The sequence below is a fragment of the Scheffersomyces coipomensis genome (assembly GCF_036884675.1).
Source record: "Scheffersomyces coipomensis strain NRRL Y-17651 chromosome Unknown DFJ63scaffold_1, whole genome shotgun sequence".
NCBI classification, from domain to species: domain Eukaryota; kingdom Fungi; phylum Ascomycota; class Pichiomycetes; order Serinales; family Debaryomycetaceae; genus Scheffersomyces; species Scheffersomyces coipomensis.
This window is the reverse complement of record NW_027042892.1, coordinates 167,066-193,978: the sequence shown is the minus strand read 5'-3', so window position 1 is coordinate 193,978 and position 26,913 is coordinate 167,066. Positions and strand designations below refer to the sequence as shown.

At 30.4% G+C, this 26,913-nt stretch overlaps 7 protein-coding genes across 7 annotated transcripts; 4 read left to right on the top strand and 3 right to left on the bottom strand. All coding sequences in view use genetic code 12, as the record gives it.

Annotated features, from left to right (window-relative positions):
* Positions 1–73: 73 nt before the first annotated feature.
* On the bottom strand, positions 74–1,502 carry TLG2 (Tlg2p). Its single transcript, XM_064906675.1, has one exon. It carries the CDS (start codon positions 1,328–1,330, stop codon positions 134–136), a length of 1,197 nt encoding a protein of 398 aa, XP_064764305.1. The 5' UTR covers positions 1,331–1,502; the 3' UTR covers positions 74–133.
* Positions 1,503–1,593: 91 nt separating this feature from the next.
* ROD1 (Rod1p) lies at positions 1,594–4,326 on the bottom strand (the record flags this gene model as incomplete). Its single annotated transcript, XM_064904658.1, has 3 exons — positions 1,594–1,829; positions 1,923–3,830; positions 3,879–4,326. 3 exons carry the CDS (start codon positions 4,324–4,326, stop codon positions 1,594–1,596), a joined length of 2,592 nt encoding a protein of 863 aa, XP_064764304.1.
* Positions 4,327–10,101: 5,775 nt separating this feature from the next.
* AMN1 (Amn1p) lies at positions 10,102–11,958 on the top strand (the record flags this gene model as incomplete). Its single annotated transcript, XM_064907683.1, has 1 exon — positions 10,102–11,958. One exon carries the CDS (start codon positions 10,102–10,104, stop codon positions 11,956–11,958), a length of 1,857 nt encoding a protein of 618 aa, XP_064764303.1.
* Positions 11,959–12,425: 467 nt separating this feature from the next.
* DFJ63DRAFT_310129 (uncharacterized protein) lies at positions 12,426–14,471 on the bottom strand (the record flags this gene model as incomplete). The annotated part of the gene is made up of 1 exon (XM_064905541.1): positions 12,426–14,471. One exon carries the CDS (start codon positions 14,469–14,471, stop codon positions 12,426–12,428), a length of 2,046 nt encoding a protein of 681 aa, XP_064764302.1.
* A 1,389-nt stretch (positions 14,472–15,860) lies between these two features.
* On the top strand, positions 15,861–18,278 carry DFJ63DRAFT_310128 (alpha-mannosyltransferase; the record flags this gene model as incomplete). Its single annotated transcript, XM_064905540.1, has 1 exon — positions 15,861–18,278. One exon carries the CDS (start codon positions 15,861–15,863, stop codon positions 18,276–18,278), a length of 2,418 nt encoding a protein of 805 aa, XP_064764301.1.
* Positions 18,279–21,015: 2,737 nt separating this feature from the next.
* DFJ63DRAFT_310127 (alpha-mannosyltransferase) lies at positions 21,016–22,962 on the top strand (the record flags this gene model as incomplete). The annotated part of the gene is made up of 1 exon (XM_064905539.1): positions 21,016–22,962. One exon carries the CDS (start codon positions 21,016–21,018, stop codon positions 22,960–22,962), a length of 1,947 nt encoding a protein of 648 aa, XP_064764300.1.
* Positions 22,963–25,468: 2,506 nt separating this feature from the next.
* Positions 25,469–26,854, top strand: DFJ63DRAFT_310126 (uncharacterized protein; the record flags this gene model as incomplete). The annotated part of the gene is made up of 1 exon (XM_064905538.1): positions 25,469–26,854. The coding sequence occupies one exon, from the start codon at positions 25,469–25,471 to the stop codon at positions 26,852–26,854; it is 1,386 nt and encodes a 461-aa protein (XP_064764299.1).
* Positions 26,855–26,913: the final 59 nt, after the last annotated feature.

Here is a 26,913-nt window from a genome sequence, read left to right as displayed (position 1 = left end):
TTTTGTATTTTTTATCATCCCTTTTATCTTATATATTTTGTGCTTTTAATTTATCTTAGTTTAATAAAGTTCTTTTGATATACAATTATATTTATTCATTCATTTAATTAGGTAGCTAGCTACTTCTATAAAATTATATTAATCCCATCTTCTGAAATTCATTATTTACATCCCCATCATCAACGAAATCATCCTCAGGTGGATTCACTGCTGGTCTATCATCAGCGGGAACATCAGGAGTCTTAGGAGGAGGAGGAGAACTAACGGGCTTCTCAATCACAGTGGTGGTCCCATGCGGTTTAACCAATACCACAATCACCAATACAAACACAATCAAACACATTAAGAAAATAATCTTACATTTGGTAGTCCTCTTTTGATAATGTTTAGCCTTGATTAATTCTCGATCACTATCTTTTAAGTCAACGGCGGCATTTTGTAAATTATAATCAATCCGATCTAAAATCGTTCCTTGTTCAACTATCATTGATTCCATTTCTTTAAAAATTGTCGATATTTCAATGATCCCCATGGCTAATTTTGATATTTCTCTCTCTCGCTGTTGTAAGAATGCCGAATTGGCATTAGGAGCATGTTGTTGTTGTTGTTGAAGGACTTGTCGGGAGTAATTCTCTATTTCTTGATCTTGTTCTTCTTGAAGGATGGTGGTATTGGTGGAAATGATATGCGAGGAGGTGGAATCATTTTGATCTTTCTTTAATAATTGATCAAATTCATCTTCATCATCATCATCACGAAGAAATTTGATATAATTATTTTGCAAATTCCGGAATATAATCGAACTTTCTTGAATCTTTATAGCATAATTCTTTTTAAAATTATTTAAAATTTCTAAATCCAGTTCATTAAAATTTAACCCTAATTTTTTATAATTTAAATTCAAATATTCAAATTTCTTAATCATGATATAACAACTCTCGAAATTCTTCAAAATCTCATAATTCAAATCATCAATCCTCTTCTCAATCCTATTCTTTTCACTCTTATTAATAATAATCAATCGTTTATAATTACTATTCAAATCATTCACTTGATTCTTGATTAATTTCAATTTATCATCCAAATCCCCCGCTATATCATAGATGGTGGGGATAATAGGTTTCATCTCGATATCATTCGTTCGACCCCCCTCGGTCTGTCCTCTCCTTCGTTGGCTATTATGGTTATTCCCTATTAATCCTTCTTCTTCTTCATCTAAATTATCGAATCGAGTTTGACCAGAATTATCTCCCCGCAAATTCCCAATCGGATTAGATCGTGGAATAGTTCGACGATATGAAAGAAATAAATTCGTCCGATCTCTAAACATGTCTTGCAATTATTATAATATCAATTGATGGTTATGATTTTGATGGTATTCACTTCTTAGTTTGGCCTCCCATGATATTAAATGTTTCGGTTGCGTTTGCTACAATCTGTCCTCTCTCTCCTTTTGGTGGTTCCTGCATATAATTTACACACATAAACTACAACAACTTCACATCTAATGATTTTAAATATACGTTTAATATTCCTATATATATCCTATAACCCTGTAGATAAAGATATCTCATAAATCCTCCCACATTCAGATCAATTCTTGGATTTTTCCTTTTTCCGATTCAAGAATGATAAATTATGTAAACTTACACTTGAACTTGATTTAATTGGAGTAGAAGCTGATCTATCAGTAGCGCTACTGGAAGGTTTTGTAGTTGATGCTCCACTTTGTAATGCAGCGGCTAATAATGATGCATTAGTTGATGTGGATGATGATGATGGGGTTGGATTCATTATATGACTTGGAGTTTCTAATGTTTTATAATGGACTGGAGAAGTAGATAATGGTGTCATGGTGAAGGTGGCTGAACCAGTTGATATGATATTATTATGGTTTGGCACCAGATTATTATTGAATGAACTTGAATTGGATACAACACTAGAAGAGGTCGTAAGTGGTTGACCATTCCCATTGGTGATAACATTTCCACCAGCATGATTTAATAAATTTAATCCACTTCCACTTCTCTTTGATGATGTTCTTGATAATGAAACTAAATTCGATGATGAAACATTTCTCGATTGAGATGGAGAAGTACTAGCAGATGAATTCTTAGATGAGGTTCTTAAATTCAATGAACTTGATCCTCGTGATAATAATGATCGACTATTAAAATTATTATTACTAAGACTACTACTGGTTTTAACCATATGAGGACTATGAGGAGATTCATCGAATCTTCGATTTAATTCTGCTAAATTGATTCCAGATCCAGGTAAAGGTGGTTGATATACCGGTGATAATACTCCATCTTCATGGTTAGTTACATCCGATTTCATAGCTTGAGCATATGTAGGAACTTTCGATAAAGTTTCATGATGTAAAAGACTTGTATCAGATCCGATTCTTGATATATGATTCGGAGGTGATTGTAATCCACCCGCATTTAAAATATGATTACTGGGTAAAGCAATTAAATTAGGTGATCCTGATCTAATCGGTAATCCTGAATTAGTTCTTCTACTAGAGAAATAATCTCCATTTTGACTAGCACTATCATCCCCATCTAAATTGAAAATTGCTCCTCTAGGAGATTCATCAGCAATATCAGGAGTAGAAACTACCAGTTGTTGATCATTATTATCTTGCATTAATCTTTGTAAGCTTAATTGACGTAAATTTTCTGTTAAAAGATTACTATCCAATGGAGACATTGAAAATTGTTGTTGTAAATCAGATGTACCTCTTGAATATAATCTTGGCGTAGAAGTACCTGAATTCATAGGGGATTCAATTGGTGATATATCCGACCATAAACGATCATAAATATGTTGTTCATATAATGGTGGAGCCATTATACCATTGAATGAAGTATAAGAATGTTCATTTGATCTTAATTCTCCATTATTAGCTTGTTGATCGGCTAATTCACTTAAACTGGTATTACTAGCACTATTGAAATCAGTTGCAAATAATAATTCTTCATCTCTACCATGAGGATTTTCATCTCCATTAGTATTAGCAGTATCTTTATGATCATTTTTATCAGGAATCAGTTCGACATCACTTAAATTTTCTTCATTTCTAGCTCTAATCGAAACAAATGGTGATATGAATAATTGAATAGGTAAGGAAGCTCTTAATTCAGATACATGACCATCAGGATTAACTAAACCAATGACGAATTTCAATTTATGTCTTACTTTAACATGTTGTTGAATATCACAATCTTGAGTACATTTAGCTAAACTTGGAGGAACTCTTAAAAATGTATCAACTTCCCATTTATCCATTTGAAAATTAGGATCATTTTCATCAGGTTGTTTAATTTTCCGTTCTGTAACAATTCTTTCTCCATTGTAAGGTGGAGGTAAATAACCTAAGAATGAATAATATTCTACTAATTGAATTTTAATATCACCTAATCTTAATCCTTTTAATAATGGAACCATCATAAAACTTACTGGTGTACCACTACCGATAGCAATTGCCTTTTGAGGAACATTTAAAGAATATTCAACTTTCTTTGGCCAAGTATTATCAACAGCTACTGTTTCCGATAATTCTACTGAATCAGTGGTTAAAGTTCTTATAACTCTAATATGTTTCTTTGCCACCATTGGATTATGGAATTTACCTTTATCGATAGTTGCTTCTAATCTATAAACTAACGAAGCACCAGGTAATCCTTCTATAGATTCAGGCATATTACCCGGTAAGATAGAACTAAAGGGGATTTCATAATTACCTTGAACTAAAAGATGAGATTTTGATGATGATAAATTTGATGATGAACCATTTAAAGAAGCAAGATTAGTTGATGAGCCAGCTCCACCACCATTGAAACTATTAGTTAAGGATGATATATGTAAATTACTTAAATTACTGGATGATTTTGATCTTAATGAACTACCTAAATTCTTTAATGATGAAGTAGATTGGTTTCGAGATGATAATCCAATAGGACCACTACCTCCATTAACGGAAGCATTGTTTTCATACAAGTTATTAAGATATTGATTAATTTCCGAATTATCCCAATTATGTTCGAATATTTTCTTTGAAAATCGAACTGGTTTTGAAAATCCTCCTTTGGAAGTAGTAACTGTTTCATTCCAACTTAATTTTAAAGTAGCATATAATTTGATGGATAATTTCTTAATGGTAAATGGTTCATTTACTGATAAGCAAATCTTTCCACTTAATAATACTGAAGCAGCGTCATTTTCATTACCTTTTAAAACCAATACATCATGATCAAGATTCTTTAATCTAATATCGAACAACGATGTTGATTTAGATGATGAACTTGACTTCTTAGGCATGGTATGGATGTAATTATAAGGTATGTTGTTAGTGCTGCTGCTGCTGTTGTTGTTGTTGCTTTTCTTGATGGAATGACAGTTTGATGTTTTGTGATGGTTGACGGAGGAGGAGGATTTTGTCTTGGGGATCTCGGTGTGTCGGTGGATGGATGGGTGAGTTTATCTCTCTCTCTGTCTCCAAATTAGTGGACTAAAAAAATAGTAGCCTCTCTTTATCTTTAATTATACAAATAATGGATAATACAAAATGAACTGAATTATTACTTCTTCTTGTTAACTGGTATGATCTGATCTGATCTGATCTGGAAAGTTATAAATAGGAGTTAAAGAAAATACTATTATAATAAAATTCGGAAGACAACAAAACTAATAAAAGAAATATACTGCTACTCTGTCTCTCACTCCTTGTCATCTCTGGGGACCTCCTTCCTTTTCTCACTAATTAATTACTACTGCTACGCTAAACTTTTTCCTCACTAAATGTCTTCTCCCCCAATTAATCACTTAATTTTTAGCTTTCGCCCAAGAAAAAAAAAATCTTAACTCAAATAAAAAGAAACTAAATTTTTTGATTAACTATGTGTCATGTGATCGATAGCCGCTATATTTCCCGGAAAAACCTAACCATTATTTGAAAGATGAGCGTCTATATTATACGTCCGGATAAACTCGTACTATAACAAAAGGCAAAGCCTTCCCTACCTTTCCGTTATGTGATAGTTTTCTTAAAAAATGAAAGGTTACATAAACTAATTTAAGTCGCTACAAATAGTTTAAAAGAACAAAATCCACATCTCATAGTCAATCAAAGATTAAACTATTAACGTCTATTTGGTCTGATGAATAATAATCCTTAAATATAATGTTTAGTGAGTGTGGTTTACCCCACTTCATCTTTCTTTCTTTCTGGTAAAAAATTGAGTCTCATCTGATACACTCATGATTTAAAATAATTTTTTGATAAGGTCGAACCAAAATCGTCCATTACCTAAAAAAAATGAATTATATAGAGGATTTTTATTTGATTGTCTTGACAAATGAGGAAAGTATCCCTTAGTTACATCTAGTTGTATGGTGTTGTTTAGAGAGTCTACTATGTCATTAGTATCTGTCGTATATAGTAACATACAACAAGTAACATTCTACATATCTATATTCATTGCTATTTCCATTACTTATAAGACATCTTCTATGCAGATGATATGATTATTAACTCTATGCAACCAACGTTTTCATTGCTTTCGAATCCCATTTTAGAAAACATTCTTTATAGTAAGAAATGTAACATGAAAATAGTGTTTATTGCGTTATGGATCTTTGGGGGAACCCCTTTGAGAATTGTGGTTGAACATCTGCGTTAAGAAAAATAAAAAGATTTCCACATGGTAGCACCGACTATCATTACAAATTTTGAATACAAAAGCTTCTACATCAAAAGCTTCTCTTCTTTCTTTCATAACAAAGAAGTTATGTTTGTTCAAGCCAGTTACATTGTTGAACCAGCATTGTGTTTCTTGATTCTCATCTATAGCCGAATTAAATATCCTCTAAAAATTATTATTTATTTTCACTTTTGACCAATCTTGTAGGCAAAAAAATATATGGATAAGTTTATAAAATATCTTTTAACCAGATCCAAGACAATCAAAACCAGTAGATCTCACAACTGGCTTTAAAACAGACAAACAGGCTTGCTTGTTGTTAATTGAGATTAGCAAGCTTTGTTTGGTTTAAAAATAATAACCAACAAACTACAAAATAAGTTGTTCCATGTGGTTTAATTCGTAAACACACAATCATTTACAATGTAGAGTTGAAATAATATATCAATATAGAGAGATTTTAAATGCTTGCAAGTATTTTATAGGAAATTGGATGCTTATGGAAAGTTGTTTAAATAGTTATCTACCGAAACGGATATATTAATTTCAAACCAGATAGAACCACATACAGATTGCTTGCAAATAATTATCAAACTCAAAGTATTTACAAAACCTAGCCCTTGTTGATTAAAGATATAACTAAGGTTATGTATGGTTGTATACTTGAAACAGAGATTCCAGCATGAATTTGCATCTTTTCTGTCCAATTCTCTTTCTGCAAGTATTAGGTCAAAAAATTATTGACACACATGTTTGCAGCAGATGTACACCCTGTATTTTATTTCAAATAATAATTAAGTCCAACAACCAACTTTGAAAAAATATTAAATCCAACCTGAAAAAGAAAAATATTATATTTTATGTGTAGGTACCTTGTTGGCTTACCACAGCCCAACTCAACTCATCCTAACTAGGTCAGTGTGTTTAAGGTAGGGTTGATGGATTATTTTGGTTGATTTGAGTATCGTGCGTATAAATAATAAAAATGTGTTTGCATCCTTTCTCAATTAGGGAATTTGGCGCAAAAATAAGCAGGCTCAAGCAAACCCAAAAAAAATAAAAAAATAATGTTTACAAATGCTCATAAAAAATATTCAACAACTATTTCAATTATTTTCAAACCCTGGTTGATTGAATTGAATTGGTTGAGATTGGGTTGGGTTGGGTTGGGTTGGAATATTACGAAATAATGGAGGCTTTTATGACTTGCTTGCATATGTTTCCAAATGTAAATGAAATGTAAACTTTGAAAAGACTAAGTGCGGTCCGTCAAAGGGTTTACTTTTTTCACTCCTACAGGTGTTTATACTTTACATAACCCTGTAGAATTAACTCGCTTGCAAGGAAGGTTGATAATGTTTTCCGCCCTTGCTTGTAACCCCTAATGTAGTTTAGATAGCTTGCTTAAAAGGCTGAATTCAAAACAATCATAAATGAGGGTTAGTATTGTTTCCAGCAACTTCGGTACATCTGGTTAAGACAATGTATTGATCTGTTTCATTATGTGCCATCGTGTAGATGTAAGCAAATGCATCGTTTAGGAAGACGATTACGAGTTTCATAACTTTTAGTGTGAAATTAAGTTGAAGACAGCCTCATTTGTAAAGGTTTTGATAAAAATAAAATAAAATAAAATAAAATAAAATAAAATTAACAATAGAAAAAAAATACTCTACTAATATTTGCCCAGCTATTATTTTTCATATTCATTCACACATATACATATAGAATAGCTGTAACGATGTGGTAGATAATTGCAAACATACGATATTTATTTTTTATGCTATGTTGTAGCAGTCAATTGGACCAATGAACACATCCAACATGTCACTCGTCAAGGTTGGTTAAGACTAAAAATAAGAAAAGATATCAGGATACTACATACTTATATGCAAAAAATTGTAAAAGAAAATTGGGTTGTAAAGTGGAAGTATACATCAGGGTTGGATAGTTTCAATATTTCTACTCCAGCTGTTTCTGTAACTCGCTGTACCTCTTTTCGGTTCGTAAAAGTTTAAGTGAAAAAAAAAAGTTAGGCGACGATTCGCGCTAAAGGGAAAAAGAATTTAAGGGAAGATAACGAAACCCTCACCAGCTTTAACAATAAGGCGATCATAACCAGCAGCTCAATAGGTGGATAATCTAATAATTGTAGTCTATGGATCCATACCATTACACCACTTTCAATCACACATTGAACTTACAACCGTTACTATATCACTTCACTTCAATCGACTGAAATAGGCAAGTGGTTAAGACGAGATTTACTATTAATAGACACTATCCACACACCCACACAAATTTGTTCTGTTTGGTCGTTATAAAATAAATTTTTTCGCCGCCAACTAAAAAATTTTTGACGCTTCAACCCAAACAAACAAAAAAAGAACAATAACCGTAAACATAAAAATAAAAATGATTTTCGTGAATGGAACTAAATAATAAACACATAAGTAAGTTCATTCTACAAAATAAACTAAAGTATGAAAATCTCCACTTAACGCAAGTAATAATAATAATAACAATAATAATAAGATTCATGCTTGTGGTGTAGTTAATTTTAATTTTAGTTAGTTCATTCAACAAAGTGTTTGCAACTGCTTGGTTGGATACAAATGTTGAACAATGGAATAATTAAACATATAGACAGATTAATGGGTTAAGTTTTGGTAAGCCATCTTTATATTTTCTGGTGGTTTCTCCCTAGCAACCAAATAATAATCGATTTTATTCAAGTCCTATCTGTCTGTATTCGTAATTAATAATTACTAATTGAGCACAAACAATAGAGCGTAACATTGATCAACAATGATCGAATAAAAATAAGTTAAACAAAACCATGAAAAAGATAAACAATAACCACTAACTGAAAGTAACCAAAAAAATAAAGATGTGATAGATTTTTACAAACAATTAAAATAAAATAATAAAAAAAAGCTTAGATAGAAAAGAAAAAAATAATAGGCGTTAATCAACATACTACTAGCCAGTATAATCTTGTGAAGTTATGACTAGACGATGAAGATATATTTCAGATTTGTAAATTAAAATTTATCATATGTGGAAGAAGTAATATATAAGAATGAACATTATATTTAAATAGAGAATGTACCTCGATTTCATATGGCTCAACTCAAGAGCTGGGTTGGGTGCCTTAAAATTATACTTCGATTGCAAGCTGGGGTCCTTTGAAAAGAAGAAATGTCTTCTCGTCTAAAATTCAGGTCCCAAAACCACAGAAAACCACCCTAATTTGACTGGCTTGGAAAATCTATAGGAAAGGTAACATATAAACTTTTTCAAAAATTTGTAAACATCACAACTTTAAAGCCAGTACTAAATATACGAAGTTAACTATGTAAAAGTCACGTGCACCATAGTTAACGCCAAAAATAAATATTTCCTAAAACGATCATAAAAAATAATTTTTTTTGAGCCAGCCATTTTTTAGCACCAGTTGAAAAATTTGACTGCTAATCAGGAAGAATCTTACCTGGTTTCTAGAGGCTGCTGGTACAGCATGCACATATCGATATTTCACCATTCATCGTTTCGAAGAATATTCTTTTTTTTGAAACATATCTCTGGGTAATGCCATTTGGTTTGACGTTTTCACTTCACTTCACAACATACATACATATCATTTAACACATAACTTAACTATCCATCAAAATAGGATTTGGTGTTTTTAGTGGCTGGTAAAATTACGCGAGCTTTTTCTCATAAAGCTTTTTCACAACCAGGGGTTCCAACCTTGTAACAGTTTCAGAAATAATTTGTATATAAGTCATTTGATACCCACTTGAGATTAATTTCTTATATTTTCCATTTCATTTCCATTTATTTTATTTATTTATTTTCATCAAGCTGTTAGCATCCTTCCTTCCTTCCTTTTTTTATTTATTCCTGTATTGATTAACCTTGGTTAAAACTATAGAATACCGCCGACCCTACTTGTATTTGCATAATCCCACATACACTCACGCTGGTTTCTATTATAGGTAAAAATCCAATTTCAGATAAAAAAGGAACATAGGGTTTTTCAATAATCAATTTACTTCAATTCATAATTGTTTCAGTCTATACTGCAACAGTAATTGCATTTTTCTTCTTAAACTCACCCTAGTCAATCCTTTACAAAGTCATTTTATTTAAATTCTTTAATTCATTCCACTGTTTTCAAATTTTTTTTGGTTTTAATTCACATATTTATCATTCCAGAAAACATTTAATCTTTTACTTTATCATTTTTAACTATTATAAAGTAAATCAATCAACCTTATTATCATTTTGCATGTTCATTTGTATTATATCAAAGCAAAATCTTCCTTAGAATTCCTTATTTATCCTTCCCTTTTTTTTTGCATTCACAACCTTTTAAATCACAACGAATATGGATATTAATCCCGTATCAAAACATAAAACTCAACCATTACCTTATGCTTGTCATATTGATAATAAAGTTTATGACTATCATCCGTTTATAGATGTCGATGAAGATGAACTTGAAGCTGAATCTTCTTCTTCTACTTCTCCAAGAAGTCCTAAAAGAGCTAAATCTATAAGTTGCTTTAGTAATTATTATCCTGGTGTTAATAATAATGGTGGTTCAAAATCATCTAGATATACTGGTAATAACTCATCCTTGAAAAGACGTTTGAAATCTATCTGTGTTCCATCAACTTCAACTAATGCTTCTACTATTCAAACTAATTTCTCATTACAAGAACGGGAATTTTCATTTGATTCTCATTCTGTACCTTCATCAACCAATAATTCCGATATATCAGATTTAGAATCCTTACCAGATTTAACTGAAGATGAATATTCTCCATTTTCAACACCAATAAAGAAGGTTCCATTAATTAATAATTTCATAACTCATGAAGATGAAGCTGATAAAACTAGAACTAATTTATTTTCAAAATTATTACTTGCTCAATCCAAACCATCTATATTTGAAATTCCAGAATTAGTATATAGAATTATGGAATTTGTTGATGTTCAAAATACCATTATTCCTCAAGAACCAACTCCAATGAGACGGAAACCATTAAGTTATAATCATGCTTTTTTAATCCATGGTAATAAAGAAACAGCTGAAATGTCAATGAAACAATCTATAATCATGGATAATATTGAAGATGAACATAAAAAGACCCATAAAGGTACTTTATTCAATTGTCTTTTGGTTAATAGATTATTTTATCAAGTTACTCGAGAAATCATGTCTAAGAAGATGGTTTTCAATGATGCTAAAAAATATGGTCAATTTATTCAAAGTTTACAACATCGTAATTTTCAATATAAACCAGAAATTTTCGTGTTACATAAATTATTCCATATAAAACAAGGTACATTTGATTATTTAAAGGATCATATTAATTTTGAAAAATTACAATGGTTAGAGATTTATATGTGTCCAAAAGTATTACCTCCAATTGAATTCTTTAAAACTGGCGGTAAAAATTTACGGAAATTAATTTTGACGGGTTCAAAAATAATTGATGATGATTTTTTAATTATGATTAGTGAAAATTGTCCAAATTTAGAAGTATTGGATATTAGAGCTTGTGAATTGGTTAGTGATATTGGAATTTATTCTATTGGAAATAAATGTCATAAATTAACTAATATTAATTTTGGTAGAAAACAAAAAGGTCATTTAATTACTGATACAAGTTTATCTAAATTAATTTCAAATAATAAAAATCTATCAACCGTTGGTTTAGCAGGATGTCATATTAGTGATAAAACCATTTGGGAATTGGCTATTCATTGTAGTCATTCCTTAGAAAGATTATCATTAAATAATTGTCCATTATTACTGAATCAATCCATACCATTAATATTGGCCAGTAATAGAAACCATAATAACAATAACAACCCTTATACCAATTACTACACTCATCAACAACATAACAATGGATTGATACTTACTACTAATAATAATGTGGAAAACATAGCGCCATCACCACCATCATATTTTCAAAATCTTTCTGTGTTGGAATTAAGATATAATTATCAAATAAGTTCATGGCAACCAATAATTGATTTTAAACGAAGACAAGAATTTAGAGGTATAACGTTGTTATTAGAATTATGTGAGACTTTATTGTTAAGAATGAGACAACAAGAATTAGAAATGGATAAGACTATTTCTCAACGGATATTCAATGATATTTTAGAATGGGCCAATGACGAGAATGATGGTGATAGTCTGTTTCAAGATTTACTCAGAAATAGATGATGACGATGAACAATGTAGTAGAACAAAACACTATACATACATACATACATAAATTAATAAACAAATTGCATTTAAAGAGTTATTGTTGTCAATGAGATTTATTTCTACGTAGACGATTTCTATAGTTAAGATGTGGCATCGTTAAACCACCGCCTTGGCGGTTAAGAAAACAATTTTATATAGAGATTGTTATCTTATTACAACTTCTCATTCATTTCAATCGTGTCAAGTACAAGTACCCGTGATTAATTGCTTGTTCGTTGTTTCACAACTCAACTCATCAATTATCGCTATAGAATAATTTATTATTCTCAAATGTAATCATGGAGTTTGTTTTCCAGTGATTAAATTTTACTCTTCTTAAACGTCTTACAACTAATAGTTGTTTTAACTATTTCCTGAACCAAAAGCTACTCAATGTGAATGTACATTTTAACTATAATTTCAGACAAAACCTTTACATACTATTATTTTAACTCCTCGCTAAGTCTTCTTTCCTCTTCTTCTCTTTCTCTTTCTGCTTGTTCTTCAAGTTGATCTTGCTTATTTAACCATAAAAGATACTCTATCTCTTCATCTGTAAGGTCACCCGATTCTATGTTTTCTTTCCTTTCTTTTGCATTTCTTTCTCTATCTTCAACTTTCTTCGCTCTTTCGAGTGCAAGTTTAATTTCAGTAGCATTATAACCTGGTTTATGTGACCATTCATATTTCTTTTCACTGGCTAAACAATATTCAGTAGCTTCTTCTACTGCACATTCGCCTAAGAAATCAGTCTCTAAAACATTTTTAGATTCTCTTAAATAATGAGTTCTAAATTGATATTTATTCCCAGTTAAGACTTTGGAAAGATGAGAAAACCACCCTTTTATATGAATCACTTTATTATTTTTATCAGCTTCGGAGAATGCTATACCCATTATATCTTCACCGTATTGATTTTTCAGATTAGATAAATTTTTAGGTATGAAATCCCAATACGCTACTGAATTTGGAATTAAAACTGATTTACCATCACTACATTTATAATCTTCCAAATCCAAATCCCAAGCTTCAGGATTGATATTGAAATCTAATAATGATGTAATATAATCTATGGTGAATAAATCATTTGGGTCATTAACTCTAGTGGAAATTAACACACCATGGAATCTATAAACTTGTTCCAAACATCCGCATTTATAAATATGAGATCTAATAATACCAAACCAAATCTTTCTATATTTAGCTAAATCACTTGGTAAAAGGTTGGCAGGTATTTCCATTAAATTTGAACTTCCGGACAATTCTCTAGTTTCTTCATTAGGATCAACTTCGGGACCGGTGACACTCAAACAAACTCCATGATGAATATTACATTTTAAAACTCTGAATGGTAATAATCCATAAATAAAATAAATGAAGTCTTTATCCGTATTGAAAAATGGCGACCAATTCTTTTCAGCAAATTTAACTTTAACGTTATTAATATCCATTCTAACCGTTTTAGTTCTATGAGTGAATGGTCTATAAATATGCATGCATCTTGCTTCACCTTGACTTTTCACTAAGGTATTAAAAATAATGACTGGCTCTTGATCCATTTCTCCTGTTTTATCATTATAATAATCTCTTATGATAACTCTTGGATCTTCCGGACCCAAAAGTGATCTATCACCAAATTCATCCATTTGAGCTGGGAAAATTGTTGGGAATACAATCGGTTCACCATTAATATCATTAATGGTATAATCTTCCAATTCATTCCAATCTTTATCAAATAATTGGGCATATAATAATGAAATTTTAGGTTCTTTATAAACTCTATTAGGACAATATGTGACTCTATTAAGAGCAATATAAACTCCATATTTATCCATCCAAATTGGAGCAGTACAGAATTTAAACCATTTTCTTTCAAGGATGTATTCTAGACTTTCATCAGGACCATCTAAGAAGGCCAATTTTAAAAGAGGATATTGCTTCTTCTCATGCATGTCCTTAGCAATGTTTCTAATTTTTAATAATTCATCAGGCTTGTCTAGACTAGTTAACTCGGTCGAAGCACTTAAGGAAAATGAATCAAAAAAGGAAACTCTGGGACATTTCAAATGATAAAATTCTTTTAAGCTTTCTTCTCCACCTTGATTATCTTTAGGAAAGGCCACTTCAATATCAAATATATCTTCCATATTAGAAAATGTTTTCAATTCCACGGGTTTAAAATGACAATCCGCAAGACCTCTTGTTATAGGTGTTGTTCTTAATCCAAATGAATTCTCCTTGGAATTTATAAAATATAATTCAATGTGCAGATTTTTATATAAGACACTGCTGAATGATATAAAAAGATTGACATTTAAAATCATTAATAATATCATTAAAACTAATTGTGATATAGCTTTCTTATCTCTTAAGGAGTGTACTGAGAATAGAGCCAATCGATTGTTTCTTCTGAAGATGACATAGGAAATTGGGACCACAGTTAGGAATAACAAGGTTGAAAATGTGATATCTTCTGAACTTTCTTCCATTATGACACTGTTTTCTATAGTTTTGTAACATATATAAGGGGATTAGGAACACACTATGACAAATGTTGATGCTCTCAAATAAAAGAAGACAGTGATAAATTTAAAAGTTTACAGCTCAGACTACTAAAGCATTTAGAAATATAAACATAAACTTTCAAAGTTTACTTATCAGCTATGACTTTACGAATTAAATAATTTGAACTTAATGGCAAATAAACTTTTTACCTTGTACAAAAGTTGCCTACATAAAAAATAACATAGACTATATCGGTTTGGCCGTACTTCTCCTCAGTACGGTTTTAACGTCTTCGTCTCCGACGAATGAAAATGATTATAAGACATATAAAAGATAATTAAAACAGATATTTTGAAGTTTTTTTACATGTTGAGATCGAAACTGGAATCCGACTATATCACGAATAATTAAAACCAACTCGAGCACTCCTCTTAAGAATATATATTTTGGGTTATAAAAGTAAATCTTAAGATCTAAATTATAAAATGAATATGCAAGATAAACAAGAAAACATATGACTTCTTTAAAAATACATTTATGATGTCCCACGTTTTATGAAAGCTTTTACTCTGTTGAACATCATATATTCGAATTTAGAAAGCTATTGCCATCTTGTGAGTTCAAAAGTGGTCATAAGTGATGGTAAATTCATCAATACATATTAAGCAGAATAGTGATGCAGACTGTAATTAGATACACTCTGTGACATTGTTTCAAAATTATTCTCCTCTTGCAACCATTATTCAATTAACACATTACAGTAAATCCATAAAACGAAACTTGTGTTCTAGCCAAATTTGACGTATTGTTTTCAGTTCAAGAAACGGAAGGGTGTTGAGCTATCTGACACATACACGAAATGGTAACAACTTATTTTGTTTATTATTACTTTCCGCAACGCGAATTCAATTGGATTTAAATCTTTTTATATAATACTTGATTGTTTGTAAACATCATTTCTTTAAAGGGGGATGAATAGGGGATGGTTCAAAAAAATCCATATTTTCGTAAATGGTAAAAAATTATTGCAGCAAGCGCACAACCGGTTGTGAGAGTCGGTCAATTTTTATTTTTTAGGTACTAGCTTCTTGTCGTAAAAAGTAATTCGTAACACAAAGATAAGCAAATGTCCTACCTCCAAAAAATATTCATCAATCTAGAATAACTAAATAAGAATGAATTAAACTGACGGGTAACTGTCCATTCTACACCACATTGTGTAAATCATATTTATAACATTCAATTCTGCGTGGTATGTTCTACCAAAAAAAATCATCTAAAATTTTGGGTGTTTTAAAGGTTTGAATCTCAAGCTTCTGATACTACAAGTCTTATCCATTAAACAAACTAAATTAGAAGAAGTCTAGGTTGATATGAAGTTTGCTTCTTTTAGATTTTTAGTATACACCGTAGTGGCGGTGTGGACCATACTTTTGAATGTTTATTTATTTATATATCATTATGATTCTATTGCTTTGAATTTAAAGAACTCTCTCACCAACAAAGTTAGCTCACAACAACACATCTTCGAAGGTCATGATAGTTATTATGATAAAGAAAATGGAGTTGAATATCTGCACGGAGATTATAATAAAGAAACAAATCACAAATGGGCTTTTTCAAGCGACAATAATATGTTACATAAATTTGATCCATACCAATATGAACCTGTCGATACTTCAATTGTGAATCATAAAACTTTTGATTTATATCAAATGCATACCGGTATTAAAGACCTAAGAGGAATAAGACCCACCTTTGCATCCAATTATGAAACTATTTTTAAAAATCATCCTAACCCAGATACCATTCTTGGAAATTTAAATTTTAAAGAACGATGTGCATTATATTTTCAAAATTTATTTATAACTGATCATAATTGGTATTTGAATCCAAATGAAGATTTGCCACTAGGTAGATATAACTTTCCTTATGCCATTGAACTTGATGAATTTGAATTTAATAATTGGAGAACTCATCACTACGAGGAGTTAAAACAAGAATATATAGATCAAGAATTTGAAGGTGATGATCAATCATCAATTACTGATGCTCAATATGAAAAATTCATGATGAGAAAATTTGAAGAATTTTGGAATACAACTTTACAAGTTGAGCAAAGAACTTTGGATTCGATAACTCACTTAAGAATCTTTAATAAATGTTTCCTTTCAAGTTCTGATCCCAAACAACTCGAAGAAACAAATCACTTTATTAAGGATCAAAAGGAATTAATTAAAACAATACAAGGTAAAGATTATTTGCCATCATTTGAGTTCACTGAAAATGAAAAAATGGCCAAATTAGATTCATATCGTATTTGTTCAAGTTTAGAAAAGAGAATTTATCCTTGGTTATCACTTCAACATCCTGTATTTGAAAAATGGACAGGGGAAATAGAATTAGCCCCTCCACAATATAATAACTTACACAATAAAAAGAAATACAAATCTAGTACTCCAGCCACTCCTCTTCAAATGACTGATTGTTTCTTCAATGATATGAGAAAAAGTATGAATGGTAGAGGTATTGTCTTAACATTAGGAGATGTTCACCTTGAAAATACACTTAACTTAATAAGATTATTAAGGGCACTTGGAAATATGTTACCAATTCAAATCGTTTATTATGATAATATTAGTGGATCTAGTAAAGCAAAAATTGTAAAAACTGCCAGGGAAACTATGAGGGATTTCCCCTTATCTATAGAAAAGATTAGACATTTATTACCAGAAGGGTATGATCTTGGTTTGCCTGTACAAAACATTCATTTTGTTAATCTTTTCAATGTGGTTAATGAACAATATAAGAGTAAATTCGATGGATATGGTAATAAATTACTAGCCACTGTTTTCAATTCATTTGAAGAATTTATTCTATTGGACTCAGATGTGGTTCTTTTTAAAAATCCTCAATGGTTTTTTGATAATTCAAAATATAAAGCAGGTGGTGCTTTATTTTATAAAGATAGAGCCACAACTGACAAGAGACCAGAAACAGACCTATTCTTATTAAAATCATTATTGCCCAATATCATAGATAATGCCATGTTCGGATTCCCTATGGTAACTGAAAAAACTTTAAAAAATGATGCTTTTGAAGGGATGTATCATTTTATGGAGGCTGGAGTGGTTGTATTAGATAAATATAGACATTTAAATTCTATTTTAATGTTGCCTCAATTATATTTCATGGAACCATTACTGAAAAGGAGTCATGGAGATAAAGAATTCTTCTGGTTTGCATTTGCTTTTAATGGAAATGAAGATTATATCTTCAATGAGTATCGTGCTGTGGCTGTAGGTGAAGTTAAACCTGATAGACGTAAAGATAATGGAGAATTATATCTTGCTCAGGAGTTGTGTAATTCTCATCCGGCTCACATTGATGATAATGATAATTCGTTGCTTTGGTTAAATTCCGGTTTCCATTTCTGTGGTAAGTATGATTTGGTTGATTATGAGAATGATCTTAACTATCAAGGAAATTATTATCTTCAAACCTTTGCAAGTCAAGAAGAAATGAAAAATTATTATTACAGTCCTATAAATATTCGTCATGCAATTATTCCGCCATTCTCTGGCGCAAATTATTTGAAGGGTCCAAATACTCAAGGAGAGCCAGAGATAGCTTGGCAAATGCTTCATGTACTTTGCCATGATTATATGTGGTGTACTTACAGTTCAATTGGCTATGGCGACACATTTCAGAACGGAACCGTTATTGAATTTGATGAAGATCAGCACTCATATTTCAAGTATTTAGGTGATATTTGGGTGGGATTGGAATAACGAAAACAGAATCATTACAATATACTGGATATCGTACTACAATACTACTTGCTAAGCTTCATGTTAGTACTGCACAAACCGGCTAAGTTTAATCCCACTCCTAAAAGAGTTTTACACTATGCCTACAAATAAATAGAGTTTTCTTTATATAGTTTATCTATCAAGCTCATTTCTTGCAAACCTAAGTTAAAGATTTGTGTAAAGTATAGAATTATAAAACTTATTCCAGAGATTGTAAACAAAAAAGTTGAGAATGAATGTTTTAATTATGATATTTCAAAGTCACCTACTTCATCGTCGATAATAATAGCAAAAACAAAAAAACATCAAAATATTCGACAAATTAGGCATATTTAATATGACGGGGGGGGGTATTGGAAACAAATAAGGCAGTCGGTTTTACAGCTCATATATTTAAGTTTTTATTTATTTTTAAATATTTAGTGTCAAGATCTAAGACGCATAATGCATTGCATTGCGCAAATGTAAAAAAAAGAGTGATTTATCCAGTTCTAAGTCTATATTATTCTAACCGGGACTAAAGCAGGATTTCAGTTTTTTAAGGGCTAATACTTCCTTGTGCATTTATGGTTTTCTATAATATTAGAAGTGTAAAAGGAGAGTAATAGAAAAGCATATTCTTATAACTCAATTTAAATATTCGAGAATAGCAAAGTTCATGAAAGAACATCATAACCAAAAATCTGTTATTTAAGGTACAATATGCAGTTATTAACATTTAGTACATTGTAAATGAATCGATTTTGTGTGCTTAAACAGACAATTGAGTTTGTAGATCAAATATTGTTGTTAATCAAGTATTGCATTGTTCGAATTATTCATCTAGTACTATTAAAACAAAAGTCTTTATTTGAAATACTGAAAACTATATCCACATCCACACTCGGGTGTGGGTGGGGTCATAATTAGTCATTAGTTTATGTTTAGCCCGTAATACGTTATAACACAATTTATTTGGCTATAAACAAAGACAAGATAAAGAAATAAGTGACGATAAGTTCACCTGCTTCTGATATGGTTATAAAATAATCTAAAACTAGCATCATTCTTTATATGTATATATGAAATTAAGATACAACTAATCAATTATGAAAAGTAATTGCTTGTATGTTTGTTTTTTAAAAATAATTTATTTTTGCGACATTTTTTTGTATATTACAATAGAAGGGGGCTTTTTCATTTACAAGGAGTTTTTATATTTAATGTCATGAAGGATTGTGCATAAAAACTTTAATAAAACAGAGCCCCACACGATATACATAAGGAAAAAGTTTTAATTGTCCGATGAGTTTTGTCCTTCACTGGTTTTGTATGTCAAAAATCCATTTATTTTGATTTGATATTGTGGCAAATAATCTTCACTCTTGTCGTTTCTACAGTTTCCTAAGCATTGGTATACAACGGTACTATATGCTTTTATAATATTTTATGCAATACAAAGGTGTATATAATAGCAACGGAATCTCATCAAACTTTAATAAATGGTTTGAAAGCTTCGACTTTATTTATATCTAATCTTATTTTTTAAAAATGAGCCTAAGATCACATATAAAGACAACGAAAAATTAATGTTTAGTTAGTCTCTCTAAGTACGTGGTGTAATTCATGCACAACATATACGAGGCGAAAATACTTGTCTGCATTATTTTTTGTGTTTTGCGTAATTTTCGTTTTTAGTGGCTTACAACTACTATATTTTTTCCAACTAGACATTAGTAGCCTCGTCAATATAAACGTCTCGAGATATATACAATATAATTTCATCAAAAATATTTTTGTTTATAATTGGACGTCACTAAAGTACGATCCATTCATTTATAGGCACCAATTTACCCATAGAGCTGTTTTGAACAGAATATGGTTATAGATTCCTATTCATAATGTCCTTGAATTTTGTCAGAAGTAAGTAAGGAGAATCCAATTACGCTAGGATTACTAGAACTTGAAAAGAAATTGTTTTTGTTCTTTAAACAACAACTAATTAATTTATAACGGGAAAAATACATTTGAATGTGTTGCTATTGTTATTCTGCGTATTTCCTTTTTTCTCGAAATCTTTTTTTATCTAATAATAAGCAACTTCCGAACCAAAGATGTAATCCATTTCCGGTCAAGATATGCAAAATATTAATTTTTTAATATAAAAATGAAAATAAAATAAAAGAAATTTTAATAATAACTGTCAAAAAAAACCATAATTTTAATAATTTAATCGTTTCTGCACCTAAAACGATTAAAAAAAGTGTTTTAATTATGATGTTAAATTAGTGCATATATAAATATTGCTTGTAACATATGTTTAGGGATATTTGTTGGTAAAAATATTTATAGTCAGCTCGACCGTGTTTCTTGATATGGTTGTAACATTTTAATCCAATCATCTTTGTTCTCATCCTTTGCACTTAGCTTTATTTTTAAAATTGTCAACCGTTAATTCTTTATTCTAAAGGTGAACTTTACCATTTTTACATTCAAAGAATAAAAGTTAACTATGTCAACCCTTCATTTGCTTCTTAAAATTAATTTGAATCATAAAAAGTCAATAGTAAGAATCTGTATTGCATGCTCAGTCCTTATCTTGACACTCAGGTTTATACTCTTGGGTACAGAAAGATCTATTTCATTTCCATCATCATCCACATCAAAACAACTTACCAGCAAAGAAAATACCGCCATAAATATTCACCCTGATATAGAACACAATGAAGCAATCTCTATGAAAGGATATCATTATGACTCTAAAAGCAATTTCTTAGTCATGCAAAGATGTTTTGATAGCATATTGCTTGATGAACAAGATGATCTTAGCCATTTTTGGAAGTATGCTAATGAAGATTTATTTAAGAAAAAACAAAGGAATTTCAAAATCAGAGTGATCGAAAGTTATGATTATAACAAACTCATTGAACAAGCCAGAACTATGATTGAAATAAATACAAACTCCACATATATGTCTAAAATTGAAATTGAATCTAATTTTAAATTTGCATTTAAGACATTCCTAAAAAAATTGTTTGAGCAATTATTTGAAGCCAGACCACGAAGGATTGAAAGTCTCAATAATGACGAACATTATCAAAGCAATAATCATAATTTAAATGCCAACGGTAGGGTTCCTCAAGATACAGGCCACTTACGCGAACAGTACTTAGAAGAACCAATTAGAACCAAGGAATTTCTTCAAAGTTTCTTATCATTATCTGAAAATGAAGTGGAATCTTTAACCAATTCTCATCAAAACTTTATAGAACATTTAAACCATTATTGGCCATATGATCTTATTAATAAATTAAATAAATTTAATTCTTTCCTTAAAGGAAATGGATACATATTTTTAGGTAATAAGGGTGACGAATCTCAATTAATGTTGAATATTAAGACTCTAAGAACAAATGGAGCAAAATTACCTATAGAGGTTATAATTCCATTTGAAGAAGATTTTGATTTTGAATTTTGCAATGTGATTTTGCCAACTCTAGGAGGTACCTGTAAAGTCTTGACTCATTATATTCATGAAAATGACTTGGAAAAGATCCAGGAAAATCAATTAAGATCACTAGCGTTGATTATTTCCTCGTTCAAAAATGTCCTTTATATGGATGTTAGTAACTTGGCCATCAAAAACCCAGATATCCTTTTCGTTAATAAACCATTTATAAATAACCATCTTGTTGTTTGGCCAGATCTCACTAGAAGATCAACTTCACCTTATTTCTATCAAATTAGTGCTATCAAAGTTGAAGATACAATGAAGGTTAGAAATAGTTATTTTTCAAATGATCCTAGGGGTAATTCACCTGGAAAATATTCTTATCATGATACAAAAGGAACTATAGCTGAATCTTCAAGTTCTGGAGATGTATTACTTATTAATAAAAAGGTACATTTTAAAACTTTAATTCTAGCACTATACTATAATTTGTTTGGACCTAATTTTTATTACCCATTATTAAATCAAGGTGGTGCTCCAGAAAATGACAAAGAAACTTTTATAGCTGCTGCACATCAGTTAGGATTACCATATTATCAAGTTAAAGAATTTCCCAGAGAGTTTGGGCCTTTGAATGAAGCAAGACATCATGAGATATATGCAGTAGGTCAATACGATCCAATTGTCGATTATATTCAGAGTCACGAAGAACTGGAAGGTGAATTGGAAACATTTAAGATAGGAAATGAGAAATCCAACAGCAAAAGAAAGACCCAAACCAAGAAAACACATATAAATATGGACGACAACAACCCACTTTACGGGTTAACTGATTTTCATAATACAGACACCCCAACGTATGGGTCGAATGCTCAAGATTCTGCTAAAAACAATTATGACTACCATCTTTTTAAAGCATCCAATCTTTTCTTTATTAGGGCTCAAAAACCAAAGCTTGATGTGATGGAAACATTTTTGAGAAAAGAAGATGACGATTTCAAGAAAAAAATTATTAAAAAGAGATTATTTGGTAAAGAATTAATTCGAGAATTAAATGGATATGATTTCGAATTATCAATCATGAAAAATCTTAATTGGATGTATTGTGAAGCTGTTAAGTTGGGCTTCTTGGAGTTTCAAGATTGGAATAGTGATTCACACAGAGAACTTTGTTCTGAAATCAATAGTCAAGTCGAATTCTTATCCGATTCTAAAAAGATGATATATAATTGAATCAAGTTAATGCAGTCCCTTATTATGATATCTGCTTCCTTGCAACACCCAGATAAAACAAGTAGATATATAAATTCTAACATTAAAAAGTTCTTATTATGGATGGATAGTTTGTCACCAACTAATAAGACTTGCTGCTTTCATAAAACTGGACGTATATATACTTATAATTATACACAATCCAGAATGCAATAGTCCTGCCGTTGCATTGAATTTAGGGGGATTTCTGTCGGTGAGTCGGATTACCGAAATAAAAAAATGTCGATTTTGGACGATCTAAAAAATAAGAGACAAAAAAATATTTTACGAATTAGATTATTGCGCAAAGAAAGAAATAACTGAAAGCTATAATTAACTGGTTCCCACCAATAATTGTTTATATAGATGTATCCATATTCTTATATATGTCTTAAATACACTTCAGAGAAACAATCAATGTCACTGATCAAGGAGATGAGTTATAAATAAATAGCTTCTAACTGGGACTGTTGAATGATATTAAGATTGAGCTATTGCAGATGCATAAATACATCAACTAATTTAGAATACGATTTTGGAGGATATGAATCTCGTATTTCGCGTGTCAACGAAATTAGTTAACTCTGAAATAAATATCTTCAGTTTGATACGACCTTGTTGTCAACTACAATGCAAAAAAGCCAACCTTATTATATCTTTCTTATAAAATTATCGAACGTATGGAATACTGTAGATTCGGAATTATTGACTGCTTTTCCAACAATTGATTTTTGGTGTTGTGTATATTACTATAACCAAAACAATAGCCGTCTTAGTGATGTTATTTTTTATCTTCTCTCCTCTTTATTTTTTCTTTATTTTCTTGTCATAGTTAGAAGTTGTCATAAATAGCATATCTGAAGCATTATTTGCTGTTTAATTTGTTTTGTAATTGCTAATAAGACATTTTTTATTTCCTATTTTATATTTTTTCTCTTTTTAGAATTAAATATATTACTTTACATACCAATAAAAATTATTTACTTTTTGTTCAACGGCATGCAGTTTAGTGAAGATACTGGAATATATCAAAGAGGTTTAATTTATCTCATGATATAGTATTTCCGAGAACAATGTCGCGGATTACACAATTTTTGTAGTCTAGCTATGCTAATAGAGTACTGACTTTTCAAACAAAAATGGAGTTCCTATTCCAGTGCATTCCAAAATAATGCAGTTAAGTAGAGAATGGAGTACGCTTCTGGATTTTTTAATGGTACTAATTTTTAATTACTCAAGTACTGAGAATTTAAGCCATATAAATAAACGATAGAGGAAGTCCTAATCTACTTCTAAATTTATTTGTAAATTTATTGATCTTGAATACAATGAACTTAAGAATAGTAGTTTTAATTGAAGCATAGCAAACTTGTTTATCTACGAAAGAAAATTCTTGCTAAGAAATGTAAACCCTAGTGCCATGTAATTCAAAATTGGGTTGATACCATTTATTACCAAAGTCTTTTGTATTTCACTTCCAAGTGTTAGTTATTCTGTGACATTCGCCCGAGAAAACTGAGTTTGTTGTAACCGATGGTATTATATACAGGCCGGTTAATATTGATTATATACACTACAATTCTAGCAGTATAATGCGTGACTCGTGTCATATGACAAAGTTTAAAAAGAGTAAGGAAGGGCGGACAAAATGTTCTAGTTCTAGACGGAAGGGACGATGAAAAAAAAATAAAAAATTTTTTTTAGAGCAAGCGTCTACAGTAAAAGTTTCAAGCAGCAAGAGGTTGAATGATGTAAGTAATGAAATTTTTTAAGTTTTCTGAATCTGATTTGAAATGGTTAACCTGTGAGATTCTACAATTTTAATAGATTCAACTGTCAACTACTACTTCAATTATAGTTGTAGTGTAGTTTTCTCTATGCAACAAAAAAAGCCCATTCTCGTGTGTACTAGAGCATGTATAAAGCTGTCAAATTTTTTCCTAAAACAGAAAAATAAAAAATAAATAGAAATCCTGAAAACAAAAAGAAGTTCAGATTTGAGGGGGGTTAACTTATTTTCTACTGTAAGTGAAGTGTTAAAAATAACATCACATTTCTGTATTTATTATACTCTTTTTACCACATTTTCTATTATCAACTAGATATTGTGGGGATACAACCAGATACACATAGATAACATTTCCATTCATCAAGGGATATTTCAGTTACTAACTATCTATTTTACTCATTGTTCTCATATATATTGCTATTATTTTATATTATTGCGAAATAAACAAATTTCGTATTTAACAGCAACACACTATAAATAATTTTTAGTTTCCTTTCTTTCTTCCTTCCTTCCTTCCTTTTGTTTATTTAAAGTTTTTTTATCAAACCATTTACAAAGCAATACCAACCAACTAACCAACATTATTTATTACTTACTTTGGGATATACTTCCTTCATTTCCAGTCCATTCGCTATTTATATCCATTCATCTTCAATGAGAAAATAACATTAATCAAACATCAACTACTAAACTATAAAAATGATAACATCAAGTCAATCAAATATGATTAATCGGGTGTCTTCAACACCTTCACTATTGAATAGAACCAATAATCAAAGTGTAACATCCATACAGACGGATTTATCACATCAAGTACCATCATTACCTCATCATAGATTAAAACATCAACCTTCACTTATAGATTTAATCGATGATACTACCTTAACTTCATTACCTTTACCACCACCACCTAAGAAATATAATTCTTCAAGAATAAGGAATAACTCTATTTCCACCATACCGTCATTAATGAATTTACAAAATCATCCACCACAACAACAAGACAATCAATCTTCCCTGTCATTAGACCAAGAGCCCGAACTTAAACATAGCAATATTAACTTCAATGTTGATATTGAAGATGATGATGACGAGGATGAAGATGATGAAGGTATCACATTTGAAGGTGATGAAAGTCAAGATCCTATCGTCTTAATCGAAGATTATATGATAAACGATGACGATGAAGATGAAGAAGAACAAGATAATGTCCATATAGAAAACAGTCAAGCTATAATTCAATCTGAAGCTTTTAAAAGACGATCATCAACCATTAATAAAAAGAAGTCCCTCGCAAACTTTAAACAAAGAATGTATTCCATACCCAATTTCAAAATCCATAATGAATTAATCTCCGCCTCCTCAAATGAACCTCTTGTGGATCATTTATCAGAGGTGTCTACCATAACATCTATAAACACCTCATCATCATTACTTCGATCTAATAAGCGAGCTATTTCCGGTGGTGGGAATTCTACTAATGCAGGGAATATGACGGTAAGACAGAATTTAGAAGAAATCTTTGGGGGAAAAGTACCTGGCTCTGATTTATTAAAATATTGTGATATTTGTGAAAGACCATTATATGAAATTTCATCATTATTAGGGAATTATCGAAAGAAATTGAAAAAGAGTGATAGTATCAATAGTAATAACAATAATAATAGTAATAATTACGGTCATGAGAATTCTACTTATACGAATAATTACGATGAGTTTATCTGTTGGGAATGTATTGATATTTATGAAGATTTCTTTAATGAATTAGAATTTGAAAAACAACATAGTCATAATCATCTGGATAACAATAATGATAATCATTGTAATGATAAGTTATTAATGATTTTTAAAAATATCCAACAAAAATATAATCAAAAGGAAAATACTCCACCTCCAACTTCAACCCGGAAAGAATTTTCAAATCTGTTAATCCTAAAACTAAATACTTTGAAAAATATCTCCTCCTCATCCAGTTCCGCCTCATCTAATCTGAATAACACTACTAATACCGCTCCTAAATTCGATTTGGATTGGATAAAGAATCTTCAAGTGAAAATGAATTGGTCATCTACAAATACGAAATAAGTATGGTATAAATATAACAACATTTTAATTGTTTGTCTATATATGTATATATAAATAAT